Source organism: Squalius cephalus (assembly GCF_949319135.1).
Source record: "Squalius cephalus genome assembly, chromosome: 3".
Lineage (NCBI taxonomy): Eukaryota > Metazoa > Chordata > Actinopteri > Cypriniformes > Leuciscidae > Squalius > Squalius cephalus.
Genome location: NC_137124.1, coordinates 14,497,367 through 14,519,983, shown reverse-complemented (window position 1 = coordinate 14,519,983; position 22,617 = coordinate 14,497,367). Strand labels below are relative to the sequence as shown.

General features: G+C 35.6%; 2 protein-coding genes across 3 annotated transcripts; one reads left to right on the top strand and one right to left on the bottom strand.

The window, feature by feature from the left end:
* Positions 1-4,992: 4,992 nt before the first annotated feature.
* On the bottom strand, positions 4,993-14,520 carry LOC307156135 (E3 ubiquitin-protein ligase MARCHF3). 2 transcript variants are annotated; one of them, XM_079867355.1, is made up of 6 exons: positions 14,037-14,415; positions 12,027-12,208; positions 11,305-11,382; positions 10,058-10,262; positions 6,577-6,783; positions 4,993-6,006 (listed from the first exon to the last, which is right to left on the bottom strand). In XM_079867355.1, exons 2-6 carry the CDS (start codon positions 12,164-12,166, stop codon positions 5,848-5,850), a joined length of 789 nt encoding a protein of 262 aa, XP_079723481.1. In that variant the 5' UTR covers positions 12,167-12,208; positions 14,037-14,415; the 3' UTR covers positions 4,993-5,847. The 2 variants fall into 2 exon arrangements, with proteins under 2 accessions (XP_079723481.1, XP_079723482.1); XM_079867356.1 differs by lacking the exon at positions 11,305-11,382 and having other exon boundaries at positions 14,037-14,520.
* A 5,917-nt stretch (positions 14,521-20,437) lies between these two features.
* gjd6 (gap junction protein delta 6) lies at positions 20,438-21,960 on the top strand. Its single transcript, XM_079866525.1, has one exon. It carries the CDS (start codon positions 20,667-20,669, stop codon positions 21,819-21,821), a length of 1,155 nt encoding a protein of 384 aa, XP_079722651.1. The 5' UTR covers positions 20,438-20,666; the 3' UTR covers positions 21,822-21,960.
* The last annotated feature ends 657 nt before the right edge of the window (positions 21,961-22,617 follow it).

The following is a 22,617-nucleotide window of genomic DNA, read 5'->3' as shown; positions in this document are numbered from 1 at the left end:
GAGCTTATAGTCCACTAGGCGTCCCATACCGGACGCGACGCGGCTAGAACGCACCCCCATAGCGGGGCATGTTGTCACACTTCATGGGGTGAGGTGTTGCGATGGAACCTGTAATTAAAGTGCCTATTTTTGCACCCAAAAAGTTAATAAATGGTAATATATATATATATATATATATATATATATATATATATATATATATATATATATATATAATTATAGGCTATAGAAATATCAACATTTTAGTCCATAAATACGTAGCCTATCTAATTATATAAATATAGAACATTTAAAACACATTAAAACTGCCCCAATGAAAATGTGACAACTTGCTCCGATCTAAGATTTATTAGAAATACCCTTGTTTTGAAAATACAGCAACATTTCAACTAAACTTTACCTTTATTTATAGTTGACTTAATATATATATATTGACTTAATAATATATATATATATATATTATATATAATACTAATATAGACAACAAAATTCTTTCAAAATATATATTTAGTTCAACAGAAGAAAGAAACTCATGCAGGTTTGGAAGAACATGAAAGTGAGTAAATGACAGAATTTTTGGGTGAACTATCGCTTTAAGCTACACTTAAAAATATCAGGATGTCCTTGCATATTAGCTAACAAAATATCAAACCAAGAGGCACAAGATTCTCTAAAAAAATAAAAACAAAATCCCCAAAACACTAGTTGATCAAAAGACATTGAGCCAAAAAAATCTAGCAAGAATTGGTTTGAAATTGAATCTTGGTTTGATATTTTTTTTATCTAATGCAATGCCTTTCAGACATTTGAAGTGTTCAAATAGCCTACTTTCCCAGCATTATTAAACTATTTGGATCAATTCCAGAGAGCACTTCAAGTCAGCTTCTATCATTCTAAATGCTCCTGCGATTGATCAAAAGAGCTTGTTGGGGCTCAGCATATCTGTTTATTATGAAGTGTAGAGTAGAGTTTGGCAGCGAGAGGCTTTGATATGCTTTCACCTGTCCTGGTTGAAGTCAAAGTGAGCAGCAGACAGGCAAAGCTTTTCATTCTTTTAAACAGTTCTGGGATCTATACGGTCATTATTATTCTACACAGATCTAGCAGCAGATTTATGATGAAGTGTTCAAGTGGCAAACTGAAACAACGGATGTGTATTTTAGATTTTAGATGTTAGAGTTTGAACTGCAAAAGTATGATACATAATATGCATCCATGTGTTTGCTTTCTGAGCACAGAAATAATCAGTCATCATCAATATTAGAGTCAGATCACTTTCAGTGGATTCATGGACTTTTATCTCCACCTGCTGTTGAAGAAAATCATGCAACAGTTTTCATTCTCTTCTTTTCCTTATTTAGCAATTCTTCTATTCCAAAACTAGAAGACATTTCAAATTTCCCAGCTAAATCATATATTTGACATCTGTTAAATCTATTAACATGCTGTTTGAACATGATGAATACCTTTTTGGCATGATGTTTACGTACAGTGGGATACAAAAGTCTGAGACCACTAGTGAAAATGCATCTGAAACTATTTTTCTTTGCAGATTATTTATAGTCTTACGTTTGATCTGTCCCATCAAGTTGAGTAATTTGAGCAATCTGAACCTTATGATGTTCTCCAACACGATTTGAGAATTATACATCTATATTTACTTAATTGATTAGTGACCCGGAAGTAGTGAAGAATCGTAAATGTTTAATATTTATTCGTTTTACAGCATAACTTTTCTTTATTCTAGATTATTTTAAAATAAAATAAAATAAAAAAAGCTTTAATTTACTGATTTAATCAGAATTTTGAGAGTGTGGACTCAGACATTTCGATGGTTAGTTTTAGACTATAACCGAATCCTCCAGACGGGGGCGTTGTGTCACTCGTCCAGCTGCACGGTCCCTTTTTCATACTAAAATTATGAATAAAATATATTTGCACTTTAACTATGCAGTATTTTGCATATACATTTGACAGTACAATGATACTTTTCCAGTTTAATCTATTAGTTATCTAACATTAACTTGTTTTAAAGAATCTTTCACACATCTTTGACAGAATGGTGTCCAAAGGAACACAGCAGGATTGCTGGATGTTTAATAAGTCATAATAATGAGAAAGAAGGGTTTTTTGTCTTTCATTTTCTCCATAGGGTTCTTCAAAATTCTTTATGAAAGAATTCTAAGCCAAGAACATTACACATTTTGATTTGAAGCATTAAGTTTTAGGCCTATTATCTTCTAGGTTCATTAGCACGTTTTAAAAAGAATTACAGCCGCTTCAGCCTCGCGCCACTTTTCACCTGAAAAAGCTGAAACAGACACAACATCCAGAGGTTTGTGAAATTAGCCTAAAATAAAGCACACAAGACACAAATATAGAATCACATTTTGAAAGTTATTTAGGAGCAATAGCATAACGTAAATAATAGTTGCCTAATTCACAGGTTTCGCCTGATCAGCGCCCTCTGTTGACACTTCTTGGCAATTGCGGTTTTGTGTTCACTGCAATTATCAAAGTTAATGGTTTCCAGAGACATAACGAGCTTATTCACAGGCTGCACCAACTATTTCAAGGAAACAATGGGGAGGTCTTTATTCATTATTTATTTACTGCAGATTCTTTTGTCATTAACACCAAAGACGCAGTTTGTTTGCATGCTGGCCCGGCGACGAACATTGGCTGTTTCTATTCAGAATTTTTCTTAAAGTGCCTAAAAAAAGAAAAGTGTTCTCAACCTTTTTTTGGGCCAGTGCCCCCTATCCATTATCCAAGTCCCTTACAAAGAATAAACACATATGAACAATTACATTTTTGTTGTATTAGGCTATTAATTATTTTTAACTATCTTGAAATCAAAGCAGCATTTCGCGCTCAGATGTGACGGTGGAATTAATGCATTACCATAATGTGATTACAGAATATAGGCTATTTAAATTATCCATCAAATTGTAATTTTCTCCTTACAGTCTTGCGAGTTAAAGGGGTGGTTGATTATGATTTCACTTTTCTAACTTTAGTTAGTGTGTAATGTTGCTGTTTGAGCATAAACAACATCTGCAAAGTTATGACGCTCAAAGTTCAAAGCAAAGGGAGATATTTTCTTTAAGGACTACAACAAACGGCTGGTTAGGCTCCCGGGTTAGTGACATCACCAACCCTAAAGTTTACATAAACCCCGAACGCGATTTATAGATTATCATGACATGATCTATGTCTAGATGCTGTTCTAGTTATGTTAATCAATGACTAGAAGATAACTCCACATCAGCTACATAAATTCACCAACTAACCATTCAGAAATGTTGTCTACATGTTGTCACTCTCCATGTTTGTCTGACTCCGGTTTGAACATAAAAGGCTAAATGTTTTTGAAATTTTCAGAACACAAGCTGTTGAAGCTCCGCCCCCTGTGCTGGGAGCAGTAGCTCATTTGCATTTAAAGGGACAGATACAAAAACGGTGCGTTTTTGTATCTGTCCTTAAAAAGTGACAATTTTAACAAGCTATATAAAAATATCTGTGGGGTATTTTGAGCTAAAACTTCACATTCACACTCTGAGGACATCAAAGACTTATTTTACATCTTGTGAAAAGGGCATTATACCACCCCTTTAACAATAATGCCTGACCAGTAAATTACTTGGAGAACAAAGAAAACATTTTGGCATTGGCATTAGTTAATGGGAACATGATTTATTGAAAAATGTTGAAAATATATAAGTGGTCCTTTAGTCAATACTTTTTTAATGGCTTGTCAACTTTCCATTCCTCCGCTGCGTGATTCTAGTCAACGCTGGATTGCTGTCAGATCGAAACACATTTTTGAGCACGTGAATGCTGATTCTTGTCAGTGCTTGAGCGCTGGTCTATGACGGGAAAAATAACAGAGTCGTTGCAAAAGAAACGATACATAGCTTACATGTCGCATTAAACTGGCAGATTTTAGAATGTTGTATAAAATGATTTTGATTGATCTTGTCTTGCCTGGATCTTTGGTGTAAACTCTTTCAAAATCTTGCTTCCATAACCCTAACCCCCGTTGAGAACCACTACTCTAGACTCTGAGCTGTTACTGTGCACATGATGCAATTATCGGACAATGATTGCAATAGCAGTGATGCACGGTTCTAGCCTAGTTAGCATTTTGATTTACTGCTACCCATTTGCTACCCCTGTAATTTCATATGTTGTGCACATTAGCCTAACATTGAACAATATTCATGGTTTATAAATCATCTTAAAGCATGAAGAACAGTTACTGCTCTTTTTCTGACTGCAGACCAATTCACCTCACTGAACGCAGTTATTTGTATTCTGGCAGGATTGAAATGGTTGAAATGGAGAAAGTTATCCTGCCAGTTAAGTCTCTGAATGATTCAGATCTCAGTGGGAAAAAAACACCCCGGGATATTTGTGTCTGCAGATAGAAAGAGTAAAAAAAGAAAACAAGTAAAACTTGTTTTATTTGCTTGTTTCTCACTTTCACAATAGGAATTAAATTATGTCCACAGCATTTAGGCAGAACAGAAAAGTAAAAAAAAAAGGTTTCTTATATTAAAAGAGAAATTTTGGCTTGTGGTGAATTATGAATTAATTAGGCTAACACAAAATAAAACAGTAAGATTTATTAGTGTCAGTAAGATTTTTTTTATGTTTTTGAAAGAAGTCTAATGCTCACCAGGGCGACATTTATTTGATCAAAAATACAATAAAATCAGTAATATTGTGTAATATTATTAGAATTAAAAAAAAATATATTTTAATACAGTTTAAAATATAATTTATTCCTGTGATTTATACTGAATTTTCAGCATCATTACTCCAGTCTTCAGTGTCACATTATCCTTCAAAAATCATTATAAATGCTGATTTGCTGCTCAAAAAAAAAAAAAATTCTTATTATAAATATTAAAAACAGTTGTGCTGCGTGTTATTTTTGTGGAAACCGTGATACATTGAACTTTCAGTTCATCAAAGAATCCTGAAAATAAAAAGGAAAAGCATTTATTTGAAACAGAAATCTTTTATAACAACATATTAAATGTCTTCAGTGTCACTTTTGATAAATTGAATGCATACTCTGTGAATAAAAGTATTAATTCTAGAAAAAAATCTTATTGACCCCAAACCTTTGAACGATAGTCTATATTTTCTCATGAGATCGGGTTGGATATTCTGATGTGACATTTACAATGCACACAATGTAACAAGATTTTAAAGTAAATTTGTTTTAGTCTTTTCAATTCAGGTGGGGGTGGGGGTGAGGGGGGGCACTTTCTATATAATTCCAGTGTTTCCATGATAAAGCAAACAGTAATGAAATGATCTGCATATCTGTATGATTGTCTTACCTATTTACTGTACGTTCACCTAGATATATATTCTTCTGAATAATTATGAAACAATCTTGTAAAATAAAACCTGCAGGTATAAATAGCTCAATCGTTATCATCTCAACACCATTGTTCTGTGGAATAATTATGCAGGTATGTTCTTTTCCAGTGGTTTGACATGCTTTTCCAATGTTTTGATGAAATTTCATGACTGAAAAGTTTCTTCTTCAGAGTTTTCCATTATTTAAAAACTCAAGTGAACACAAGTAAAAACACCACTTCAAATCAGAATGTCGCTCCAAATCAGGACGTCACTCAATATCGCTCTCAAAATGATGGTGTCACTCCAAATTAGGGCATCGCTTCAATTCAGTGTGTGAGTCCCAAATCAGAATGTCTCTCCAAATCTGAGTGTGACTAAATCAGGGCTTCACACAAAATCAAGACATCTTGAAATCAGGGTGTCTGAAATAACCGTTGGGCTTTTTTATTCCTGATGCTGTCGCCGGCATTACACCATGGTCTCCTTTTTATTGTTTTTGCACAAGAAGTGCATCGTTAGATGTTTTTGTTTCTGCTGTGTCTTCACAGGGCGGGGAATCTGCAGCCGGACGCTGGGATTCGTCGCATTCCACGTCCTGAAAAGGTGAACATGGTAACGGAGGGATACCTGCAGTAAAAAAGGAAGATTATGCAGAAAATTTGACTTTTTTATTACTCTTTTACAATTTGTTCACCAAATTCCAGATTCTATCGTGCCTTCCTATCATGAGAGAAAGTGGGAACGCAAAATTTCTGCAAGAGAATGCAAAGTGTCTCGGGGGACGCAAAGTGTTACAAGCGAAAGCAAAAGTTTTGAAATATGTTTTTTCCTTCCATACATTTTTTTTTTTTTTATTACCAGCACCATGTCGTCCCTTTAGGGGTTCCATACACTGCAAATAAAAATATCTAGGTGTGTTTACGCCATGTTGAAATAACTGTAATTATGAGATTCCGATGTGTAAAAATCAAGTCCTCGTAGAACTGGTAATTACAGATTATAAACTCCGACTTGACCTCTGCAGATTCTTTTTGCCGTTGATAGTGTTGCCGTAGAAGTGCAAAATTCTGAGGACATGAAAAGCTCCAGGCAGAACATAGCGGGTTGTCATCTTGTAATTACGGTAATTACGACATGGCGTGAACGCAGCTTCTGTGCGCTTTCATTTAGCTAGACTGAAAACAAGAATAAACTTACAACAGTCCAGAAGAAGTAAATAGTGAAGAGTGTGAGTGTGAGAACTATGAGTCCGATGGCCTCCATGCTGTTGCTGTAGTACAGATCCATGGCTCCCTGCACACACAGCCATCCCGACAGACTGGCTAATGGTGTGATGAGCAGGAAACAGATCGCGTCCCCACACAGCGTCCGCCTCTGGTGCTGCATGGACGGTGTAGTGAACCACTGGAGCCATGAAAAACAGATGATTAGAAGGGTATTACACGTACAGCAATTTGAGCAGGTAATGTTACTTTTTTAAAACCAATAAATAAGTATATATTTATATTTTATATTTTATATTATATTTATATTTAGACAGACAGGCGATAGATAGATAGATAGATAGATAGATAGATAGATAGATAGATAGATAGATAGATAGATAGATAGATAGATAGATAGATAGATAGATAGATAGATAGATAGATAGATAGATAGATAGATAGATAGATAGATAGATAGATAGATAGATAGATAGATAGATAGATAGACAGACAGACAGACAGACAGACAGACAGACAGACAGACAGACAGACAGACAGACAGACAGATAGATAGATAGATAGATAGATAGATAGATAGATAGATAGATAGACAGACAGATAGATAAACAGACAGACAGATAGATGACAGACAGACAGACAGACAGACAGACAGACAGACAGACAGATAGATAGATAGATAGATAGACAGACAGATAGATAAACAGACAGACAGATAGATAACAGACAGACAGACAGACAGACAGACAGACAGACAGACAGACAGACAGACAGACAGACAGATAGATAGATAGATAGATAGATAGATAGATAGATAGATAGATAGATAGATAGATAGATAGATAGATAGATAGATAGATAGATAGATAGATAGATAGATAGATAGATAGATAGACAGACAGACAGACAGACAGACAGACAGACAGACAGACAGACAGACAGACAGACAGATAGATAGATAGATAGATAGATAGATAGATTACAAACAGACAGATAGATAGATAGATATATTACAGACAGATAGATGACAGACAGACGGACGGACGGATGGATAGATAGATCATTATTATTATTATGAATATTATTATTCATAAATATTATGGTTTTATTGTTGTAGTCTAATGATGATGCATAAGTATATCAGATCAGACAGTTATAATCTGTATTTGTATCTGTCATAATATTGCTTGTTCTCTAACTTTAGTGCAAGGCACAGCATTGATAGGGCATGCGAGGTTTGTTGTGATGCACATGGGCTCTAGTATCATCTTCCTGTCCTCCAGCCCAAACATGAGATAAGGACATTAATAAAGCGGCATGTCCCCGTCCAGCCTCTGCAGTGACAGGGATACGTTCCTCATCTAATCTCATTTTCCTGCTAAGTGGATTAGTGTTAAAAAGACATCGAGGTAAAGCAGACCTGCCAATATCTGCTGTGTGCCTTAAGGTGAAGCAGAGACACGACTCAGGACTCAAGAGTGACTGACTCCATGAGAATGAAGGCTGGTGATAATGTTGCTTAAAACACATTCCTTGCGACTATTGCAGAGTGTATGCTATTATATGTCCATTTGCAGTTTTAGATCTCTTTATGCCTCTAAATAAACTCTAAAGTCATTTGTGAGGGCAGATTGACAGACTCGCAGTGAATTATGTCTCAGCTGAGGTCGGACAATATCTGCGTTTCCATAGCAACATTTAGCCAACAACACAATTAGAAGATATAGAGGAGTAAATAGTCAGTGGCCAAGATGCAGTTTCACCATCTGCTAAATGTACAAAATTATAGCAAATGGAGCTACTTTAAAATAATATATTATTTATACTAAATATTAACTATTGTAAAAACTGGGACCTGATATAACTGTTAGCTACATTTTAGGAATCTCTCTATGACTGCCAAAACACTTCTTTCTTTCTTTCTTTTTCTTTCTTTCTTTTTTTCTTTTCTTTTCTTTTACAAATATTTGTACAGAATTGATTTGCATAGACAGAAATCTGTGCTGGATCTGATTTCTAAAGCTTTTCTTTTCATCAGAATTGAAAATCAATATGAAAAAATAAAAACTAATGACTAATGAATCATACACATTTCAGGAACTACTAAAAGGTGTGTGTTCATTTCTTTGGTCATATCTTATGTTGCATACACAGTAAAAAAAAAAATAATAATAATAAAAGAAAAACTCATTCTATATTATATTTATATATTATAGGTTTCTTTTTTGCATGGATAAAAATATCTTCATGGAACATGATCTTAATATCCAAATGATTTTTGGCATAAAAGAAAAATCGATACAATGTATTGTTGGCTATTGCCACAAATATACCCATGCGACTTGTGACTGGTTTTGTGATCCAGGGTCACATGTATAGTCTATACTCTTTATTATATACAGAAATGGACCATGTTGAACATATTTAGACAGTTTGTGTACCCTGTTTTGTTTTCAGACAGTTTAATATAACTTTTAAAAAAGTCTAGGACAAACGTTACTTCTACTCATCAACGGTAGCTGTCACAGTTGCTATAGGCGACAAGAACAACCCTCTGTAGGCTAGACTGTCCCATTTAACAACGCTCAGTCCGACCTTCATGGCCTTCGCAAGCTTGGCCTTTGAAGTTCGCATCCGAATGCAGCCTCTGAATTGGGACACAGCTATTGTCTTGTCATATGTTCCCCATCATGTAATTAAGCCCTCATGTCTGTCTGTCTAGTTGTCTTGTATATATTGCAGTTTCCATGTTCCACATATCAGGTTATTGTTATCAGTCAATTCAAGTTCAAGTCATCATGTTTAGGCGTTTGTTTTATTAAAAGCTCAAGTTTATAGTTCATTTTTCAAGTTTTAGAATAATCAACCTGGGTCCTCTACACCATTGTCTTCGTCTGCTTTAATGTCATTCACAGTACACACAGTCAATTAAGTTTAGGCCCGGTTTCACAGAAAATATTTTTTAAAATCCTTCTGTGGTGATAATCAAGTTCTTAACGTTGTTTATATGTCTATGTGATGTTTTTAATATGGTTTAAGACAAACCATGCGCAAATTCATAAGTCAGCACCATTGCTGAGTATATTCTCCTTAAATCTGCAGTGAACCAAAGACAGTCTCAAAAACACGGTTTGAAATCGCTGGTGTTTCTGACGTCACAAACTACCTTGTAACCAATCACGTCAACATGTGATTGTCAACCAGTGGATCTCTGAGCTGGTGTGAGTGAGTGGAGGCGGGGCTAATTTGCATATTCATAGAACCACGTATAATAATTGAGGCAAGGGTGAAAAAACTTTAAATATGTAATTTTGGTTATCAAAGATGAGTTTCAAGGGATACAATTATTGACTACAGGGGGACTTTAAAGTGTTTAGGCCATTAAGTGTCTGGACTCTAAAGCAAATAGAGGATTCAATTATTCAAAAGCACTACTGCTGATTATTTTCCTGTACCTCTGTGAGTGGTTTAGGAAGTCTCTCCAGAGAGAACTCAAAGTGGCAGAGCTCACAGTGGCTGGTGCTGGAGGCCGTGAGCCAGTGCTCCAAACAAACACGGTGCACCATCGCCAGAGACCCGGCACACTCACAGGGTGATAACAGATCGCCCGCACTGCTGCCTTCATGACAGATACGACAGAACGGCTCCTCGCTGTTCAGACTGAAAAGAGAGACCAGGATATCCATCAGAAAACAATAACTGAAGATCACACAGGACTCCGGGCAACTAAAATTAAATATTTATGAGCTGAATAAGTTGGCCAAATCACATGATGTAGATGGTTGTTGAAATGTGCAGGCTATAAGCAAGTCTTTCATGGGGTGTTTAAAAATCATGTTCACACTATTTGTTTGGTATGGAAGCCTGTTTGCACCATAGTAATACATAAATAAATAAAGATGTTAATTGTGGATAGAGTTAAAAAGAATATATTTTCAACTGTGAGATAAGTATATGAACATGAATGTGCATGAGATGTGTTAGAATAACGACTTCCAATTCTTTCTTTTTTTAATCATATATTTAAATTATATATACATACATACACACACATATGCATGCACACACACTATCTTCAAAAGTTTGGGGTGTTTACGATTTGTTCACGTTTTTGAAAGAAGTCTTTTTAAGTTGGCCAAATCAATTCATTTAGATTTAAATGTGCAGATTATAAGCAAGTCTTTTGTTGGTTGTTTAAAAGTTAAGTTACCAGTATTTTAATCATTTCATCATTATCATTATTTGTACCTTGTGCATGTTTGTACCTTAGTAAAAAAAAGGTACAGAAGTTAATTGAGATAAAGTTAAAAAATAATATATATGCATATTATGAGATATAAAGTTTCAACTGTGAGATATACAATATTATAAGTTAAAGGAATTAATACTATTCATCAAAGAATCCTGAAAAAAATGTATCACGTTTCCACACAAAAAAAAAACAACTGAAAAAATCTGAAGGATCATGTGACACTGAAGACTGGAGTAATGGCTGCTGAAAATCAGCTTCGATGTCACATGAATCAATTTTAAAGGGGTGGTATAATGCCCTTTTCACAAGATGTAAAATAAGTCTTTGAGTATGTATGTGAAGTTTTAGCTCAAAATACCCCACAGATATTTAAAGCAGCATGTTAAAGTTTAAAGCAGCATGTTACAGCATGTTAAAGTTGTCATTTTTTGAGGGTGAGCAAAAACGCACCGTTTTTGTTTCTGTCCCTTTAAATGCAAATGAGCTACTGCTCCCAGCACAGGGGGCGGAGCTTCAACAGCTTGTGTCCTGAAAATTTCAAAAACTTTTAACCTTTTATGTTCAAACTAGAGTCAGACAAACATGGAGTGACTCAAGAAGTGACAACATGTAGACAACATTTCTGAATGGTTAGTTGGTGAATTTATGTAGCTGATGTGTAGTTATCTTCTAGTCATTGATTAGCATATTCTGTCTTGATAATCTATAAATCGTGTTCCGGGGGCGGGGTTTATGTCAATTTGAGGGTTTATGATGTCACTAACCCAGGAGAAATGTCGTGTAGTCCCAACCAGTCGTTTGTTGTAGTCCTTAAAAAGCAATTTCTTTAAAAGAAAATATCTCCCTTTGTTTTGAACTTTGAACGTCGTAACTTTGCAGGTGTTGTTTATGCTCAAACAGCAACATTACACACTTGCTAACGTTAGAAAAGTGAAATCATATTCAACCACCCCTTTAAAACATTAAAATACAATACAGGTATTTAAAATTGAAATAATAAATAATGAAAGATTTAAATAATTAAAATCTCACAGTATTTTTTATCAAATAAATGCAGCTTTGGTGAGAGACTTTCTGCAACTTTCTGACATCAGATGAATATAAACTCATGACTGCACATATTTATGTCACCAGTGCCTAATGGGTATTCGGAATAAATGGCTTAGACCCACCTGATGCCCACATGTGCAGGGATCACAGAGGAAACATAAGTGCTACTGTGAATGACTTCCTGCACAGGATCTGTGGAGGCCTCAGTATCCAGAGAATCCAGAGCAGCCTTGAGCCCAGCTGAAGACTCCTCACAGAGCATGACTGCTGCACACGAGGCCGTTCATACCTGAGCAACCGCAAGCTGAGAGACGGAGACATGAATCAATGAAGAGACACTGACAGAACAATACAGACAGGAACCTGAAGTTTGTTTGCGTTAGCCTTGTCCTTTGTGTGAGGAACAGACTGAAAAAGCTGTTTTTTTACTCTTGAGATATAATTTGGCGAGCTTGGATAAAATCGCTTCGCAAATTTATAAGAAGAACTACTTATAATTTGAACACGAATGTGAATGAGATATGATAGAATGACAGATTTAACAAAAAATGTAATTATATTTAAATTATAAATTATATACACACATACATATACTGTATACACACACACACATATACATATATACATATTAGGGCTGTCAAACGATTAATCGCATCCAAAATAAAAGTTTGTTTTTACATAATACATGTGTGTGTACGGTGTATAATTATTTTCTATATATAAATACACACACATGCATGTATATATTTAAGAAATATTTGCATGTATATACTGTGTATATATATTTATATTATATATAAATATTTTATATATAAATAACACATTTTCTTAAATATATATATGCATGTGTGTTATATATAGAAAATAATTATACTCCGTACACAGACATAAATTATGTAAACATGAACTTTTATTTTGGATGCGATTAATCGCGATTAATCGTTTGACAGCCCTAATACATCTACATATATATATATATATACATATATATATATATATATATATATATATATATATATATATATATATATATATATATATATATATACATATATATATATATACATATATATATATATATATACACATACACATATATATATATATATATATATATATATATATATATGTGTGTGTGTGTGTATATATATATATATATATATATATATATATGTGTGTGTGTGTGTATATATATACACACACACACACACACACACACACATATACATACATATACATATATATATAAATCTATATATATATATATATATATATATTATATTATATGTGTGTGTGTTTCCCTCTTTAAACTATCGCAAATGATGATCACTTGCATATGCATATTTGCAACAACTGCATGCACATACATCATTCACATTCAATGCATGTTTTATCAGTTTTTTTTAGATAATTAGGCTGCTAAGGCTCAGTCACATATGAATCATGGGTCCATAATGATAACTTTTGCTGTATAAAAAAGGTACAAAAACTGTCACTGGGGCGGAACCCTTTCAAAAGGTACGCTTTTGTGATGCATTTATCCTTAAACGGTGCATATTAAAGGTCTTAAAGGTACATATGAGTACCTAAATGGTATATTCGTAACTTTTGCAAGGATACCGCCCCAGAAACAGCTTTTGTACCTCCTGAGAGTGAAGGATTTAACTGAGGTACACTATTTTCCACTGAATGATGTAAGACTTCATGAACTGAAACTAAACTGTAAGCGATGCAAAAGATCCACTGAGAGTGTGGAAAATGCCAGGTCATTGAAATCATTAGTTTTATGAAGACCGTCCAAAAGTTGTTTCTGAAGGACACACATCTTGCCTCTCTGAAATTGGTCAATAGATGCTTACGTCAGAGAGCAAACATTAAAAGTTGAAGTTTTGATTGCATGCTGGAGCATCAGGTTTTTTTTTTTTTTTTTGCAAACCATTGCATTTCTCTGCTGCATCCTTGTGATGCACAAGTCAATGGATTCACAATGGAGGCAACATTTACTGTATAGGCACACAAGCCACATATAACATTTTACCAAATGGACATCTAAAGCAACTTCAAAAACACCATTCAATGACTTTTGCAAATGAAAAGCTAATTCAAAGTTTTCAGGAAATTTATGAACTTACCATCAGACAGACGCTGTTTTTCATCCAAACTCCCCATAACACGAGCAGAATCAGCCTCTGAAGAAGGTTTAAAGATAGGTAGACTTTCTCCCTCTCTCACACACACACCCTCTCTCTCTCTCTACGGTCAGATTAGCATGAGCCCAAGGTCGTTGGTGAGAATAGCTGAGGATTAGCTGGAAGGCCAGGAAAGCACAGGCACAGAACCGACAAAGGGAAATCCTTCTCACATCACCGTTGGTTACACCCCGGGCAGCTCCTCATTCAGGCTTCCTTAATCCAGTTAGTTGACACCAATGGCTTTTCATTTTCCTGACATTATGCTAATCGAACGGGGTCCTAAGATTTGACTGTAAACCGTTGCAGACATAACAACAACAAACGGTGAAAGTGTTGGCAGCGTGTAAACCTCACGGACCAGGTCTAATTTTAGCCCGCTGATCTATAAGAGCGGCCTGATCTCTTGCTAAATACCTTTTTATCTTGTTCGCTGACTGACGTCTAAAATGGTTCAGCATTGTGAGCATTTATTGTTTTTGAGAGATTTTCCTTTGTCCAGCCATGTTTACACTACTGTAAAACACGTACCCAACAATAATTCAAAGTAATCCATTGAGTTGCAGATCATTTTTGCCAAAGTGTTGTTATGTTGCCAACTTACAGCTCTAGTGGAACATCAGTGGTATCTTCATTTTAAAGACATATTTTACTCTTGAAGGGATAGTTCACCCAAAAATGAAATTCTGTCATCATTTACTCACCCTCAAGTTGTTCCAAACCTGTATGAATTCCTTTCTTCTGCTGAACACAAAAGAAGATATTTTGAAGAATGTTGGTAATCACAGTTGATGGACCCCATTCTTGATTTCAATTAGTAGGAACATAAATACTATGGAAGTCAATGGGGTCCATCAACTGTCTGATTATTACCGACATTCTTTAAAATATTTTCTTCAATATTGAGAAGAAAGTAATTCAGAATTTAAATTTTTGGTTGAATCCCTTTAACCCTCTGGTGCTCTTCGCATGTGGTGGTCAAAAATGACCGATTTTTTTTGTTTTTTGTTTTTTTTTTCAATGAAAGGAATGTAATATATTCTAGTTTGATAATGTTTTTTATGTAATATTTGGTATTTTTATGGGATTTTATGGTACTACATTATATTTACGCAGTAGTTGTAATCCATTTATTCGTAATTCTTGAATGCTTTAAGTACAGACTTAAGTTTGATCTCTTTTAAAAGACGACACTTGGCAAATTATTGCTGCAGTGAAAATAAGTTTTAAAAAGTGAACTTAAAAAAAGTTACAGAATTTTACGTTTATTGTTATGAAAAATCCACAAAAATGCCATTTTAAATTTGTATATGAAATCTATATTTTCAAAAACACGTTTTACTCTAAAACTGCAAGAAAAACAAAACCATAAATCTAAAAAATAGTGTTCCAAATTTGAGCTTGATATCTCAAAAAATGAGCTTTCAGTAAGATTTTGTTTGGCCGCAGTACCAACAGATTAGATGAAATACGTCTCCCATTCATTTCAATTTAAGTCATACTCCCATTCACATCAATGTGATCATTTTTGACCGTGAGGAGCACAAATGTGAAAAAAAATTTCAGTAGCCTACCATTTAAACTTTTCAAATCATGCCCATGATATTTTTTGTGTTCACATAGCAAGAGCCCAAACCTTTACCAAGTTTCGTACCATTCCGATGAATTAATAATAAAAATAAATAAAAAATTCAAAGAGCACCAGTGATCATAATGTGTGTGTGTATATATATCCTAATTACATACATGCATACATACATGCACACATTGTATCAAGATACTGGCATTAAAAACCCATATCAAAATGTTATTAAAGTAAGGCAGAGTGTTACAGAGAATTGAACACAGTTAAGCACTGTTAGGCAGTGTTGAAAAATCAACGTGTAACAGTCTCGAGTGTTTGTACAGGCCTGTTTAATTGTCGTTCAAACCTCTGAGCATTGCCCCTGTCTGGAGGTCTGATTATTTGACTACAAAAAGCCAGTCGACGCAGACACAACAGAAGCATAAAGGACAAAAGAGCAGATCTTTGAACACGTGAGAAACTCCGCTGCGACAATCACGAGAGATTAGGCAGTAAAGGGTTGATTTATTCATAATATCTTTCTTTATACCGCAGGTCTAGCTTAGATGAAAGTGCAGAAGGGAAACACTGTAGACAAGTAGTCATATGAGAGACTTTCACTCTCATTGAGTCTCACCCCATAAATCTGCCTCTTTCTTTCCTCCCTCTGTCTGCTCGCTTTTCTTTCTGTCCTGTTGGCACTAATCCTGTCTGCTATTCATGGCCAAGCTGCTCGCTAGAAAGGCCGGCGGGGACGGACATCAATGTGGATTTCTTCATGAACCACGTGAAGGGGTGAATAATTCCTTTGACACCTCTTAGACGCTTGCAGGAGAGACCCAGACACCAGGGATTACCACTGGAATAAAACAAGCTTTGGTGAAAGAGAACTTCCTCTTTAATGTTGTGGGATTCAGTGAGGTGTGACTGGCTGAGGCGCTATTGTAGGCCTACATTCTGGCTACTTCTAATTTGATAATGAGAGATAAAACAAGTAACAATAAGGAAAGGATCGGAAAAGACAAGCCAGCTTTGAACTCACACCATCTGCATAAACACTCAATGTGCTGCTCCAACATGACAAACCTTCTCTGTGCAAAATTGAATATTTATTTTTAACAGAAATTACGAGAAGTAAATGGTTCAAATTGGTCATTTCTTAAAGTCAACATGAAACACTGTTTCACAACCTATTTTACTTCCACAATGTGATTAATATTGAGTGTAACAGGACATCTATTGAGAAAAATGTTATCCATTGAGAATTTACTGAAGAAAAAAAAAGAGAGAAATGCAGGTGGTGAAAGAGGGGTTAAATAAGTACACCTTTGCTTTTCCAGGGGGGGGGGGGGGGGGGGGGATATATATATAAATATATATATACACTTTAAAATTTAAGACTTGCTTTCAGTATATTTTGCCTTACTGCACTTTTAACTTGTAGTACGACAAAATATACTAAAATCATGTTCTCTGAAAGTCTAAATAACTTGTTGCTTCAAGTTAATTTATCTTCTCTTTCTCTATTTCAACACATATTTAGACAAAAATACTTTAGTTTCTAATTTCAGGAGGTGCAACAGACCAAAAAAGTTCCCTAATGTAGTCATAATCTGCCAAGACAATTTAAATATTCATTAAAATGTCTAGAAAAAGTGATGAACCATGCAAGCAACAAGTACGATTTTTTTTGTGCAGAACTGTATTCTTAACATCCTCAAAATAAGATTTTTTAAATTGTAGATTATTAAAACTTGCTGCAGAGTAAAACTCAGAGAATGTATCTAGTACGTTATCAGTATGAAACTCACTACAGTAAATGTAACAAGTTATTTATTTTCAGCCATATTTAATCTAACAAAACATCTACTGCACACGACATGCAAATATTGTTATATAATGTTGATTGAATATTAAATGTGTTGGTTACACATGTGCGTGTGAGATAAAGGTCCAGACACTGTTGACAGCTCATCAAAGATCAACAGGAACTCTCTGAGCAGTGAGCACAGCCTTCCTGGAAACACAACATGGACAAGAATTCACACACGCACACACTCCTATACTGACCTGAGACCTGCATCCATGTCTGATTGCCATGGGCAACATCACAGCAAAAGTTACTGATAGAGCCATTAGTCATGGTGAGTACTTCAACATCACCGGCCCTATGAGCCAAATGTTCTTTATGTGTTCAGAGGAGAACAAGGGCCCACATATTAGCCTAAACGATATACTGCGAAAAACTAATAGATATCACCAGGTTGAAAACGAAAAAAAAAAGTTTCTAAAAAGTTGTTTAGCCCTCTGGTATTGTTCATTTGGGAGTAACACTTGTGGTGTTCACGGTCAAATGTGACCGAACATCTGAAATGTAACTTATTTTATTTTCAGTCAAATCAATGTAATTTATTTTTGTTCAATAATTATCTTTACTTATTATTTTGAGAGAATTTCTAATATTTATGCAATAATTATGATATTTTTTTCCGCATTGAAAAATCCATTATCCAGATTAGTGCCATCTGGTGGGAGTAAATAAAGATACATTTGTGTAATGCTGTGGTGTATTCCTATATAGCTCTATATAAAGATGCTTATTAACTCTCTAGGTGTTTTTAGACATGAATACTTATTTTTATTAAGTTGTGGATTTGGATATTAGACGTTCTTAAAGACCACTTTTGTCAAGATTTATATATTTTTGATTTGATGTTGATTTGAAAAGTCAGTTTTTACATTCATTTTACTACAGTCAAACTTGAACACAGAGAAACACATTTTTCTACACATAACATCAAAATTCAATCATTTTTTTTTTTACAAAAATTAACAGAAATGCTTTATCTGATTTCAACCTCCTATTTGAGTCTTCTGGTTCAATTTTGCCATATTGTTACAGCAACACCAGGTCATTTGTTTGTGTGTGTGTGTGTGTTAGAGCATGTCCATTTTGTACTCTATTTTAGAGTGCCACCCCTTCATTCCTGTGCATTTTTTCTGCATTGTGGATGATTTGTAGATTGTTGCCTATTTCCCATTAATTTCCTATAGGTCATTTTTGACTATATCAGTTGGACTATGACCGAACTATTTTGTGTTTTTGCACTTACATTCTTCCGGTAGCTGTTTTTTTCTATGGCATTGCTGTCGAAGAGTAATTAGCTGGTGAAGTGGATTTACTTAATGTAGAGTTAACTAAAATTATCATGAGCATTGTAATGTTTGAAGCGGATGTCCTAACAGAAGTAGACCTAGAAGATTTTAAAATGAGTGGTTCATTCAAAAACCAGTAGGATCTTACCTTCTTGCTGTGGAAAAACAAACCGAAAGACAACACAACGAATGCAGCGCAAAAAAAGGGGTTGTGTGACATGCTCCGTTCTACAACCTGACTACATAAACATCATTTTAAGATATTGTAGGTGCTTCCGATTTGAATGTGAACGATGGCTTCTAAGATACTGTACCTTTTCTCTTCAGCAGCATCAGATCCATTCCTCTCTGAAAAGACAACCCCATAATGCATTGCGATGGGCTGAAAAGACTTTAGATGGCAAACAAAATGATTATTTTTATTATAAACTATTAAATTAAAAGTTAGACCATTTTCATTAGTGTGCGATGCTACATGCCAACTCCAAGCTCTGTTGAAGTCAATTGTGAGTTTAGTCTCCAGCACTTTGCTCTAGGAATGCTATTTATATGACGCATGGAGTTGCTGGCAATCTAGCGTACCAAATCATTCAAAATACTACCTAGTGAGCTGCCTTACAGTCTACATAGTTGGCTTTTAAGTTGTTTGGAAACAAGAGCCCCTGGTTACTGCTTTTTCTTTGGCGTCCACTCGTGTCAGACCTTTTAAGGGCTCATAAATAATCAACGGGGACCAGTTAGCAGATACCATGAAGATAACTGCTATCATCTGTCTATTTTAGTTTAAGATTCAAAATAGCTGCTATCACTTTTGTAAACAAACAGTATCATCAGTATTGGAAACATTTTATTTCTATCCTATACTGGTAAAAGACATTTACTATCATACACTACCATTCAAAGGTTTTGGGGCAGTAAGATTAAAAAAAAAAAAAAAAGAAAAAAAACGAAAAAAGTATATATATATATATATACACACACATACATTTAATTCAGCAAGGATGCATTAATCGGATAAAAAAAATGACAGTAAAGAGGACATTTATAATGTTGAACCATTGAAATGTTTTTTTGAGCAGCAAATCAGCATATTAGAATGATTTCTGAAGGATCATGTGACACTGAAGACTGGAGTAAAGATGTTGAAAATCCAGCTTTTCCATATATATATATATATATATATATATATATATATATATATATATATATATATATATATATATATATATATATATATATTTAAAAGAAATATCGTAATAGAAAACAAATATATATTGTATACCAAATAATATATGTCAAAATTATAAAGCTTTAACTGTATTTTTTATCAAACAAAAGCAACATTGGAAACCATAAGAGACTTTTTCAAAAACATATATTTTTTAATGGTATGTAATTTTAACTCAATTCAAACCGATTACAAAGTTTCAAACATGACTGACAAAATCCCGCACTAGGCAACTATCACATTTTAATTGATCTATTTAGCAGACACTTATCCAAAGCCGCTTACAACTGAGGAACATAAGCAATTTGTCATAAGAGCCAACAATATTCATAGCGCGCAATGCCAAGTTTAAAGTATATAGATTAGCACATGCACGTATCCGCTATCTGTGGCGTATTTTTAAAAGTGGCCTTCAGAAGGAACCCATCCTATCACGTACGGCGGCAATCTGAAAAGAACGTAATCTGCCGACGCTATCAAGAGTAGGAAGAGTGCCGTCTCTCCTGCGGTTTGTAAATGGACTCTAAAGACAAGCGACAGCACCACGTGACCAATGTGAAGTGGCCGGCACGGTCCCAAGCGGAGGCCTTATCTCTGAAGGAGAAAGGGATGGCTGGGAGCAGTGATGGCACCTTCGCTCTCTGGCCAGAGCTGTAACATGAAAACACCCGTCCTTGCTGGCAACAGAGCTAAAGTGGATCTATTTCAAGTGCTGTACTTCAGGAGGCCGGTGCGTAGAGACATGACAGAATGGACATTGCTCAAGCGGCTGCTGGACGCCGTGCACCAGCACTCCACCATGATCGGACGCCTGTGGCTCACGGTCATGGTGATCTTCCGCCTGCTCATTGTGGCTGTGGCGACTGAGGACGTTTATACGGACGAGCAGGAGATGTTCGTCTGCAACACCCTTCAACCGGGGTGTCCCAACGTCTGCTACGACGCCTTCGCCCCCATCTCCCAGCCTCGCTTCTGGGTCTTCCAGATCATCACGGTGTCGACGCCTTCTCTTTGCTTCATCATCTACACCTGGCACAACTTATCCAAGCATCCAGAGGGCGAGCAGGCGAGGGAAGCGTACGGTCGCAGTTGCGATTCGGACAGCTGCTCCATTAAGTCGCACAAGCACTTGGGTCACAGTCTTGCTGATGTTCTCGAAGGCATCGCCAACCAGAGCGGGCAGAAAAGCTCACAGGCGCAGAGGGAGACCGCCGCCCCATCCAAGATCTCCTCGGGAGTCCTTTCAAAGTACTACGTCTTCCACGTGTGCTTCCGTGCCGTTCTCGAGGTCGCTTTCGTTGTGGCGCAGTGGCTCCTCTTCGGTTTCAACGTTCCCGCTCACTTCGCGTGCACGGCGAGTCCTTGCACACAGAGGGTCGACTGCTACGTCTCCCGTCCCACTGAGAAAACCATCTTCTTGATCTTCATGTTTTGCGTAGGTATTTTCTGCATCTTCCTCAACTTCTTAGAGCTCAATCATCTGGGCTGGAAAATGATCAAGAAGTCAATGCTCATCAAGGACAGCTCCTGGAGGGGTTACGGCGCTATAAACCAAGACTCGCAGTCCATAGCCTCTCTAACTTTCAGAGACGTGACCAGCACCACTTCGCTTCCTACCCTAGATCTAGTGGTGGACCACCAGCCTGACTGGACCTGTGTTGGGAACTGCTCGACGAAGAAAGACAAGGACGCCTACAGAGGAACACAATTGCTCAAGGGTAAATCGCAGCCAAACAAAGAAAGAAAATCAAAACAAAGGAGCACTGAGGTTTGGATATAAACTCAATTACGGACAATTCGAAGAGTCTTAAATTTGACTACAAAATGTTAGCGTATGATAGATTTTTGAAGGCAGCTGCTGCTCGTTTGTTTGGATGAGCTTAAAAAGACAAAAAAATAAACTATACAATGTACAATCAGCCATGACATGTAATCATATTTCCACGTCATTTATTTATGTAATATACAGTGTGTAATAATATATTCATTTACAACATCTATAAACAACTTTGTGTATAAATTACGCCAGAGAGCAAAAAAGAAAACAACTCACAAGCCTTTCCTTTCACTCAGTGATGTAGTGATGAACGTTCGAGAAGAAATTTCATGAGAACACTGTAAAATTGGTTTAGGAGTTAGCAATAGTGTTTGGAAGTAAAGAGCTATTCTAAGTTTGAGATCGGGATGATTAGGGTGCCACATCTTCCTTTGATTCAAGCAATTTCACATCGTTTTCACAATCATCTTCAGAAAGTAGTCAGGTAGTTTTTGTGCAGGGTCTATTTCTGTATTTTTTTCAGTATTTTGTGCTGAGAAAATTATACACCACCGTTCAAAAGTTCGGGTCGTTTCTTTTAATGATTTTTTCATGAAAGAAGTCTCTTCTGTTCACAAAGGCTGCATTTTTCTTAATGAGAAATACACAAACCATAAAACTGTAAAATATTACTACAATTTAAAATAGCTCTTTCCTATTTGAATATATTTTAAAATGTAATTTATTCCTGTGATGGTAAAACTGAATTTTCAGCATTATTACTAGTGTCACATGATCCTTCAGAAATCATTCTAATATG

What these genes read in the sequence shown, in the direction of transcription:
- LOC307156135 (XM_079867355.1), bottom strand. Translation starts at nt 12,166, where the DNA reads ATGCTCTGTGAGGAGTCTTCAGCTGGGCTCAAGGCTGCTCTGGATTCT. An exon ending in CCTGCACATGTGGGCATCAG is followed by an intron (nt 11,383 to 12,026) that starts GTGGGTCTAAGC and finishes TGAAATTTTCAG; the next exon opens with GACACAAGCTGTTGAAGCTC. An exon ending in AAGGGACAGAAACAAAAACG is followed by an intron (nt 10,263 to 11,304) that starts GTGCGTTTTTGC and finishes CTCTCTTTTCAG; the next exon opens with TCTGAACAGCGAGGAGCCGT.
- gjd6 (XM_079866525.1), top strand. Translation starts at nt 20,667, where the DNA reads ATGGCACCTTCGCTCTCTGGCCAGAGCTGTAACATGAAAACACCCGTC.